This window comes from Gekko japonicus, unplaced genomic scaffold, assembly GCF_001447785.1.
Source record: "Gekko japonicus isolate JY-2015 unplaced genomic scaffold, Gekko_japonicus_V1.1 scaffold776, whole genome shotgun sequence".
Taxonomy (NCBI): Eukaryota; Metazoa; Chordata; class Lepidosauria; order Squamata; family Gekkonidae; genus Gekko; species Gekko japonicus.
The window spans coordinates 366567-376894 of record NW_015161428.1 but is presented as its reverse complement, the minus strand read 5'-3'; the positions used below and the strand labels follow the sequence as shown (position 1 = coordinate 376894).

The window sequence follows — 10328 nt, the reverse complement described above, 5'->3', positions numbered from 1 at the left end:
TGAACTCGGAACAGCAAGAGTGGCGCGGGGGGGGGGGGGTTCCGAGCTTCAAAATTTCCGGAAATTTTACATCTCTAGGCACCTACTGACATCCTATCCAAGAACACCATTCTGCCGTGTCCACCTGGTGTGGCCTCCTGTGGTCAGCTCAGATCCCCTCCGGGAAGTCCACAGTTCACGAAGGCAAACGGCTCAGCCCCAGCATCAGAAGGAGGGCGCCGTGACTCACAAGAACTCCTCCCCTGCCACAAATTTTGTTAAGTCTTTAAGGTGCTCCTGGACTCCTCCTCTTTTCTACTGACATGGCACCTGCTGTTCTGAATATATAGGTTTCGTTTAGGCAATGTGGCTAATCACCACCGTTCTCGATTAATGCACCCACACCCCTTTTTTTTAAAGTCATCCAAGTCAGTGACAATCACTTCATTGTCTGGCAAATTCAAAAGAGTGAAGGTACATTTTGTTTTGTCAGACAGGCCAATGAATTCCACTGGATGACCCACAGTCCCAGTCAATGTTTCCTCTAAGCCGTGGAGTCTCATGAGCAAAAATTCTACTCTGTGAGCTACTGGCATGAAAGTTGTGAGCGAGTGATTTGGCTGCTGCATAAATTTGCTCTGGAGCCCTCCTTCATGAGCTAAGACAAAAATGTCTGAGCCGAAGGCTAAAAAACTGTGAGCTAGCTCACACTAACTCAGCTTAGAGGGAACACTGGTCCCAGTACGACAAGGACAAATGACCTATGACGACACGTGGGGGGGGGGGGAGGAAGTCACCCAATAACACCTGCAATTCTTTTAACATCCCAGGGATCAAACCCAGGATCTTGTGTGTGTAAAACCTGTCTTTTACCACACAGCTGTGCCCCCCTCCCCCACTGTCTTACCTCTCCCCCACCAGGAGAACATCCATGGCTTAAAAGAAAACTGTACCCACCTGGCTAAAAGCGGAAGGCATTTGAAACCAAACCAAAAGTCAGCCTCCGTCCAAATAGATAGGTGATGACAAACTTTAAAATGTCACAACACGACCCCAAAACTGTACCTCGGCAACACTCGGTTTCACATCTGATCTTGGCTCAGAGAGAAAGGCGGGCACTGTATCTAAATGTCAGCCCCTTTAACAGGCAGCTGATGAAGCTCAAGGTCTTTCTCTAGGCTGGCATGTCTTAGCTTTGGGGCCATCCACAGACCTGAAGGTCACTCAGTAACAGAACACCAGGGTTATCAAGCACTTCTTTAATGACTAGCCTGCCTGCTAGCAGCCCAGGGCACATCTGCACAGTGAAAACAAGCAAGCCACACAGCAGCCAGTCAAAATGACGGCAGCAGATTAAAAAAAACCCAAAACACACAAGACCCAAATAAGTTGGTTGTCATCACTGCAGCCCAAGGAATTCTCAGTGTTGACATTTGGAACAGATTAGACCGAAATGGCCCACCTCTCGTAGTTTCTCATCAAGCCCGCTTGTAAAGGTCAGGCTGGGATGGCTCTAACAGGACTGCCCGGCACAGAGAGCGTTTCCACCCTAGTTGACCCCAATATGCCAACCTCCCTGGACCACTCGGGTGCAGACACAAGGGACATTTGTCCACTGGGAACACCTCTCTGTGGGAACAGCGTGAACACCGTTGGGTACTTTCATCATCTAGCAGGTGAGGGGGTGGGCTGTTATTGTTCACACAGGATCACCAGCTTGCACAGTGGCTTGTTACCTCCAGATTTCCACAAGCACAAGGAAACACAGAGTTCTGTTGCTTTATTTCATTGAGACTCAACATTTCAGCAGTGGGAATAAAGTTAAGAGTCCCACGGCACCTTTAAGACAACAAACGGGGACAAACTAGATGGAATTCAGCACGCCTTCTATTGGGATTTACACAAACTAGAGAATAATTATCTTTCTGATGGAATGCCAAAAAAAAAAAAAAAAAACCCAGCACACATACAGAAAAAGCCCTGGGCTACAAAGTAAAAACAGAATACTTGGGGGGGGGGGAGAGCCTCACTCCTGCCCAAAAGTAGGTTTCAAATACTGTCAATTTTTTTTTAAGCCACATTTCATTTGCTGTAATTTTAGGCTTTTAGCAAAATCACAGCAGTAGAGGAGAGACACCGGCAGTCCCGTCCGCTAAGAGCTGAAAAATGAGATGGGCTGCCGAACAGCTGCGCCCAGATAGAAAGGAAGGCCGTTGGCGCGGATGAGCTGCGGATCGCCGGAGCTTAACTGCAGCCATCAATCGTGGGGCAGGAGTTTAGACCTTGCTGGCTGCTTACTGCAGGCACTTAAGAGACTCAAGGGCACTTATCCTCAAACATGGAGCTGGAATATAAACCCAGTCTCTCTCTCTCTCTCTCTCTCTCTCTCTCTGCTCTCTCTCTCTCTCTCTCTCTCTCTCTCTCTCTCTCTCTCTCTCTCTCTCTCTCTCTCTCCTAACTCCCTCCTCTCAAAGCAAAAGGGCAAAGTGCAGTCTGGATGTGACCCACTCACCTCACCACGGTTAGACATGTCTGGACAGCTCCTGCACATCCCTCCGTGATGGGGCTGCCAAAGTTATCTCTTCGTTACTGCTTGCTGGAATAGGTACTTATTGAAGATAGCATTATCCACGCGCTACATCCCGGTTGAAAAATAAGAATGTTAAAAGTAAATAACATCCGAATCGCAAGATGTCACAGTCCCACTGTACACTGCATGGGTCAGGCCGCACCTGGAGTATTGTGTGCAGTTCTGGAGGCATCACATCAAAAAGGATGTGGACAGAATGGAGCAGGGGCAGAGGAGAGTGACGAGGATGATCGGGGGGCCTGGAGACCAAGCCCTGCCAGGAAAGGCCGAGGGACTTGGGAATAGTCAATCTAGAGAAGAGGAGGTTGAAGGGGGGACAGGATTGCTTTCTTGAAGGATTTGATGGGCTGTCACTTAGAGGAGGGCAGGGAGCCGTTCCGGTTGGCAGCAGAGGAGAGGACTCCCAATCATGGGTTTAAATGAAGGGCAGGAAGGTACCAGCTGGATTTTAGGAAAAACTTTTTGACAGAGTTGTGCAACAGTGGAATGGGCTGCCTCGGGAGGTGGTTGAGCTCCCCCTCCCTTACAGTCCTTAAGCAGCGTCTGGACAAACACTTGTCAGGGATGCTCTAGGCTGATCCTGCATGGAGCAGGGAGGGTTGGACTAGATAGCCTGTATGGCCCCTCCCAACTCTGTGATTCCATGATTCTATGAAATGGACAAGAGAGGAGGGACTCATACTGGCAAGGAGACTGAAAGAAGCATGGTAGTTGGAAGCCGGGCATGCCAGGGAGACTTGGAGCTGCAAAAGTGAAAATCCCGGGACCTGTTTTAAAGCTTGCTAAAACCCCAACCTGTTCTCAAGAGCAGGCTCTGCTGCTGCCATGGTGAAGCACCTCTGCATAAAATTAACGGCTGGAACCCAGCATGGGATCCCACGACCAGTGTTCCCTCTAAGCTGAGTTAGTGTGAGCTAGCTCACAGTTTTTTAGCCTCCGGCTCACACATTTTTGTCTTAGCTCAGGGAGGAGGGCTCCAGAGCAAACTAATTGATGCAGCAGCCCAATCGCTCGCTCACCACTTTAATGCCAGTGGCACACAAAGTAGAATTTTTACTCACAAGACTCCACAGCTTAGAGGGAACATTGCCCACGACCCCCTCCCAATCCACTGAACCTAATTCCCTTCTGCAAAGCCTTCCGTCGAGGAAGGCAAACTTCTGAGAGAAGTTCCAAGTAGCTTTGCTGGTCCAAAGAAAAATCCCCCCCCCCCCAAAAAAGCCATGTAATACCACAACTACTTTTTTACTCAACCAGGAATTAAATTGTGGAGATCGCTGCTGCTCACGGGTGTAGTGAGGGCCATGGACACAAATGTTTTAAAAAGGGATTAGGTAGATTCATGGAGGAGTGGTCCATCAATGGCTACCAGCCGAGTTGATTAAAGGGAACCTCCATATTCAGAGGTAGCGAACCTCTGAATACTAGTGCCAGGAGGCAACATCAGAGGAAGGCCTCAGCCTCATAGTCCTTGTCATTGGACTTCCACAGTAACTGGTTGGCCCCTGTGTGAGAGAGGATGCTGGACGAGATGGACCCCTGGTCTGATCCAGCAGGGCTCTCCTTACGTTCAAAGCGACACAAGCCACTGTGAGCTTTCAAGTGCTACAGAGCTCTTCATCGGACTGGAGGTTCTTACACACACATAGGGTGTGGTCAGACGACATGTGCTGGGAGCGGTTTAAATTGCTCTGGCCCTGATGCGTTTTTTTTTTAACCTGGAGAATTGCGATCACACTGACCTCCTTGCTCCGGATCGCTCCCCGCCGTCCACACGCGGGAGCGTGCGTCGGTGTTGTTTTTTCCTCTCTCTGAGTTTGGGCATGCGCGCAGGCAGCCATCTGTAGAACTAAAATTTCTGCGCATGCGCAGAACAGCGATTTCCACTTCAACCCGACTGCTGTAACACATCCCTTTAAACTTTAAAGGAACACTTCCCTTTAGACTTTTACCCCGAAAATGGCCTCCGTGAGATCCCAAACTCGTCTAAACGCTAAAACTAGGCCCTGTTTAAACATTGTTTGTAATAACGCAGTGGCGGACCTCTGCCTATGCGCACACCGCCAACGCTGTAAAAAAATGGCGGGTGAAAAGCGGAAGCCTCGGGCAGCTTTCGAGCGGGGAGGGGGTCTGAACCGGAAGCGGCTCGACACCGCAGGAGCAATCAGACGTCAGAAAAGTGCCGCTGGAACCGGAGAATCAGGAAAACACCACTTGGGGACCTGGTATCAAAGTACTCCAGGTTAAAGCGGTTTTGAGCCGGAAAGCGACGGCTGGGGACGGGAGGCAGATGTTGACTGTGTGATCGCGCAGATAAAATCCGTTTCTGAGGCGGGCCTAAAGCGGACTAAACGGCCCGTCTGAATGCACCCATATACAGAAAGGTAGGGGGATACGTCAGGCCATGATCTTGAGACTCTTTACTGTGCTCTGGTTTAGAAAATCCTGCAGATTCTGGAGGTGCCCAGTGGGCTGTTCAGTGGACCAGAGGGGATGTCTAAGTGGGATGTCAAGCCGAGTCCATCCCCCCCCCCCCCCCCCCCCCCGACCTTTTCAAAAGAAGAAGCGTGGAGCTGGGATGACACCACGTTTTGTGCCATTTTGACCGGTCTTAACAAAAGTGGGGGGGGGGGGCACACTAAACCAAGCAAAATCCTCCAAAGGAAGTTTCGAAAAGTTATTAAGGGCCAAAAGTTAAAAACAAAAGTAAGTATAGATGAAAGAGTGTTTATTTCAAAGACACAGAAAGACCTTGTAGGGGCCCAAGTAAAACCTCATAAAATGTTAAAAGTGACAAATGCACAAAAAGGACAGTGTATGACCTGACGCTTCTTGGCTCATAAGAGCCTTCTTCGGAGGTCAAATGTTACAAAGTACAAAATACGCCAAGCAACAAAGTCCCTGTAACACATGTAAGGCAACAAACAATTAATAATATAGGACCAAAAATGGAATGTTCCAATATGGGACTGAATGACACACCAAAAGATTTCTATTTGGGGCCACAAATATATCTGGCCTTATGTCAGAAGTAGTTGTATATACCGGAAATAATATCAGTACCTTCCAGGTTAGGTCCTACGAGTGCAAGTGAAATTGCCTTATCAGGGACAATGTGACATCAATATGTAACAAAAGGTATTCCAGGGGTTTTCAATGCCTGGATTTGATACCAAGCTGGACAATAAATTCTATTGTTCACTGTTCCAAGAACGACCATGTGGCAAGCAAAGATCGCTGCAGGCATCGGTCTAAAAGAGATTTAAGCAGTAGTGTCATCAGCTGAGCAGAAGACCTGCAACAGGAACTGCTTAGCCACAGAAATACAGGGATGGGTGCAGAGATGTGAAGGCCCAGAAAAAAAATGGAAAAATTCGGGAAAAAACCGGGATTTTTCCCTGAAGCTTCTTTGTTTTTTTCCGAAAAATTGGAAAAATTGAAAAGAAAAAAAATTGATTATGGAACGTTTTATTTTAACATGATGAATAAAATATTTTAAGACAAGGTATTCAAATATTTTCCAAATCATTTCTAAAATATATATATATATGGTATCAGATTGATCTAATTTCTGTGCACTGAGGACAAGCAAGTCCTAGGTTACAAACTGAACTCTCCAATGCAAGAACAAGATGCATTTCTTCCTTTAGGAGGTGCTATTGTCACAAGAAAAGAAAAAGGTTTCAGTTTTGTTTTTGCATGTGGGTGGGTATTCTGTTTGTAATAATTGTTTGGATACACTATATTTTTAATAGGCTAGTTGTGATAATTTCATGCCAAGTAAAAATGTCCATAGTCATATTTTATGTTCCTAAAGTAACAGAATGACTTTCAATCTAGAAAAGACAAAAGAAATGCTAATGTAGCATTTTTTTCAATTTTTCCGAAAATTTCCGTTTTCCCCCGGAAAAAAACGGGGAAAAAACGGGGTTTTCTCCAAGCTTCAAAATTTCCAGAAATTTTACATCTCTAGATGGGTGAAGACGCCTCGATCCCAGCTGGAAAGCCCACGGGAGAAGGGAGCTGACTCCCACAGAGAGTGCAAAACTTCTAGCCAGCACCTGCCCCAGGTTGCCCTCTCCCTCACCCGACCAAACAATTTGCAGGAGTCACCAGAATGCCCATACACACCACCTGCCCACTTGTTACTGGCCGAGAACTCTGGAGGCCGACAAGAAATGCTCACTTGCCTCCAGTTCCCCACAAAAAGAGATCTTCTCTGCACTGGTTCCCACACTCCCAACTGTTCGCTTGTGTGAGTTCCAGAACCCAAACATTTCTGCTACAATAAACCAGTGAGCCTTGGGGCGCTACAATACTCTTTGTTTTTGTACCAGCGGGCCAAAGGGGTGTCCCCCCCCCCACTCAGGTCTGGGAAGGGGCTTCAAAACCACCTTTGTTTCTTCATTCAAAAAGGACTGGTTTCTTTTCGGTTCCTACTGCGCTCTTGCACGCCTCCTGCTCATTGTGATCGGGTCTGGGTAGAACTTGTGTCCCATGGAAAGGCCTAAAGTAAGGCCACCTCTGCAGATGTGATCGGCTAAAGACAATTTATATGTGATCACCCCCACCCCCCGAACTCAGAGGGAGAAAAGAGAGGGAGTTACGATAACCCCTCAGAGTCCTAAGCATGCAGCTTTGCAGTGCATCGATCCAGCAGGGCGACGGCTGGCATATTTATTGCCCCGTGTTTGGGAGACCCAGGAAGAAGAAGAGGTGACGGAGAGAATGTAAAAGGGGGAAGCGATCTGCCGCCCCACACAGGCCCGAAGACTCAGCTTTCTTCCCCTTCTCCCCCCCTCCTCCATGAATCATTGCAGCAAACCTGAACAGATGTCAGCCTGGCATTAAAGTACTGAAATATAGTTGGCCGAGCAAGTTAAAACGAAGGCAAAGAAAAAGGATGAGTGTCAGGAAGCAGCACTTCTCTTCAAATTTCAGATAAGCTCCTTTCGCCTAAGGGGGCACCTGGTGAAGAGAAAGGGGGCGGGGGGGGAGCGAGCTCCGCTTCCTACGAAGGAACAGCTCCCGAGAAAGAGAGCTGTAGCTTGTCAGGGAAGCACATGGTCGGTTCTACCACTGTCACCTCCTGACGGACAGTCTCAGGTCGGCCACGCAAGATACCCTTGTTCAAGACCAACTAGAGAGTTGGCTTCATGGGACTGAATATGACAGGCCTGTGCTAATTTGGATAAGTCGCTTCCATGAGGAACAATGTTCCCTGCCACATCTACACACCAGGTACGGCATTTTTCCAGCCCTGCCTTCCTTGCTTCTTCCTCCACTCTGAAGTCAGAAAAGCAAAGATTGGAACAGGGCCTGGAGCAGTGTTCCCTCTAAGCTGTGGAGTCTTGTGAGCAAAAATTCTACTTTGTGAGCTACTGGCAGTAAAGTTGTGAGCGAGCCATTTGGCTACTACATAAATCAGTTGGCTCTGGGGCCATCCTTCTTGAGCTAAGACAAAAATGTGTGAGCTGGAGGCCAAAAAAAAAAGTGAGCTGGCTCACACTAACTCTGCTTAGAGGGAACACTGGTCTGGAGCAGAGGTGTCAAACTCATTTGTTATGAGGGCCACATCTGACATAAATGTCACTTTGTCAGGCCGGGCCACGTGTACCATAAAACGTAATGCCAGGGACCGGAGATATAAACTGTATAAAGGACAGCAGCTGGTAAGCTCCGAGTTGTTGTATCCTCACTGCAAAGCCCCATGGGCTAGGAGGGGGTTGCAAAGGAAGACCCACATGGGCGGACTGGAGAGCCAGCGGTGCAGCACTGGGCAGAGGCTGCCACGCTGCTTGACTGCTGCAGATGAGGTTGTTCCACCACGTTGAAGCCACATTCAGAGTGTTCCCTCCCTTGCACTAGCTGCTCACAGGCCGCATAAGAGCCTTGGGTGGGCCTCTTCCGGCCCCCGGGCCTTATGTTTGACACCCCTGGTCTGGAGCATGGCACCAGGCCTGCAGTCACCTGAGGGTTCAGCACTCACCCATTTGCTCCACAATCTCAGGGGGAAACACTCGGGAGGCAAACGCCCGCCGGAAGATGTCAGAAAACTCCTTGTCAAGGCCCCCGATGCCCATCTTCTCAAAATTCCAGTCGGGATTGATGATAGACTGGCGGTTTTCTCTGGTTTTGGATTTGCCTGTAGGAACGAGAAGCCAATTAAAGAAAGAAAGGAGGGAGGGACTCATCAGGACACGAATACAATGCAAGACAATCAATCGAGACACTACAGCAAACTTCAGGCAATGTGTACCATTGTAAGCCTGGTGTGCACATAAAGCGAGTCCTAGGGTTTTCCTGCATTCTCATTTTCCTTGCTTGTGTGTTGGGGTTTTTCCTGCTCTGCATGTGTTTTACTTCCTCTAGAGGTTGATTCAATATTGCACAGCGTTGTTGTTTTTTAATTAAATTTGTTTTATAAATACAAAAAATACACATATAAACCAAGTGTTACAAGCTTACAATTATGCAACCTACATAGTCACCCAAATGACTCTACCAACTATCATAACAGTTTTCAAAAAGCTATCTAGTTTATCACTAAAGTGCCAGAAACTGGGATTCATATTGGGTAGAGAGTACTAAGTGTGTTAGTTTGCCTTTTGGTCTTCTTTATTGTTTGATGATGTGTTCAGACAAATAACCAATTAGGATACTGTGGATTAGATGGGATTATTTCATGTCTTGTCAGGTAATCTATTACCGGTTCCCATTTTCACGTAAATTTTGCATGTGACTTAGTGATTTGCGTTATTCTGGTCCGTTATTTTTGCCATTACGAACTGTTCCCATGTTTTATCTTGCCATGCTTTGAGAGTCGGAGGGTGTGGTGCTTTCCATGCAGCAGGCGGGCTCAGGGTGGTTCACAACACAACTGTATTTATTTATTTATTTATTATTTTCTATTTATATACAGATCTAATTACGCTTAACCCCGACATGGCACCATAATACAGTTCCATCCCGTCCCCCCCGATTTGTAATTAACAGTTAACAAGGAACAGTTAAAAAGTAAGAGAACAAGTATTGAAAGCAACAAATGGAGCCACCCTGAAAATCAAAGAGAAAGAAATAAGTGTTTTGAAGGATATTCCATTTGAAGTAAAGAAGAGAAAGAAATACAGAGACTTGGCGCTGTTCTTACAGAAAAACAATGTCCCCTACAGATAGAGAGTTCCTGAAGGCATGCTCTTCAAATTTAAAGACAAGAAAGAAAGAAATTGACTCTGTTGTAAAGGCACGCTAATTTCTACATCAACATGCCGGTCCAGCAGGTGAAGAGGATAAAGATTAAGATGGCAGCAGCAAGGGAAATGAAGAAGAAGAAGTACTGGGGCACCTTCTGATGAGGACTCAGTTTCTGAACTGGGGGCAGCTGTCCCTAAATTAAGCTATCGATTGAGAAACAAAAAGGACAAAAAATGAGTTGTGATTGTTCTCTAGATTCTGTTTTAAAGGATTTTAGATCATTTCTCTATAGAGATCTTTATATAAGGTATATTGGAGATTCTAGTACAAGCAATAAGAATTATGTACTCACTTAATGTAGCAAAGTATAAGCTAATTTAATTGGAAGCTAATTTTGTGAGCATTGTGATTGATAACCATCTCTTGTGGTTTTGGTGGTTTTTCTTTACTTTCACCTGTAGTTTGTAGTTACCTTTCCTTGTTTCTTTGTAGTTTATAGAAAATGCAATTTAAAAATCCCCTCCGGGGGGACAAAAAAACCCAACAATGGTGGGAAGGGTAGGGA

At 46.8% G+C, this 10328-nt stretch overlaps 1 protein-coding gene across 2 annotated transcripts in view; it reads right to left on the bottom strand.

The window, feature by feature from the left end:
• The window catches only part of NSF (N-ethylmaleimide sensitive factor), a 147653-nt gene that overhangs the window by 62077 nt on the left and 75248 nt on the right, over positions 1 to 10328 (bottom strand). For both annotated transcript variants that reach the window (XM_015428946.1, XM_015428948.1), the window contains exon 8: positions 8559 to 8714. In XM_015428946.1, the coding sequence (XP_015284432.1) occupies positions 8559 to 8714 (156 nt within the window). The remainder of the gene's footprint in view (positions 1 to 8558; positions 8715 to 10328) is intronic.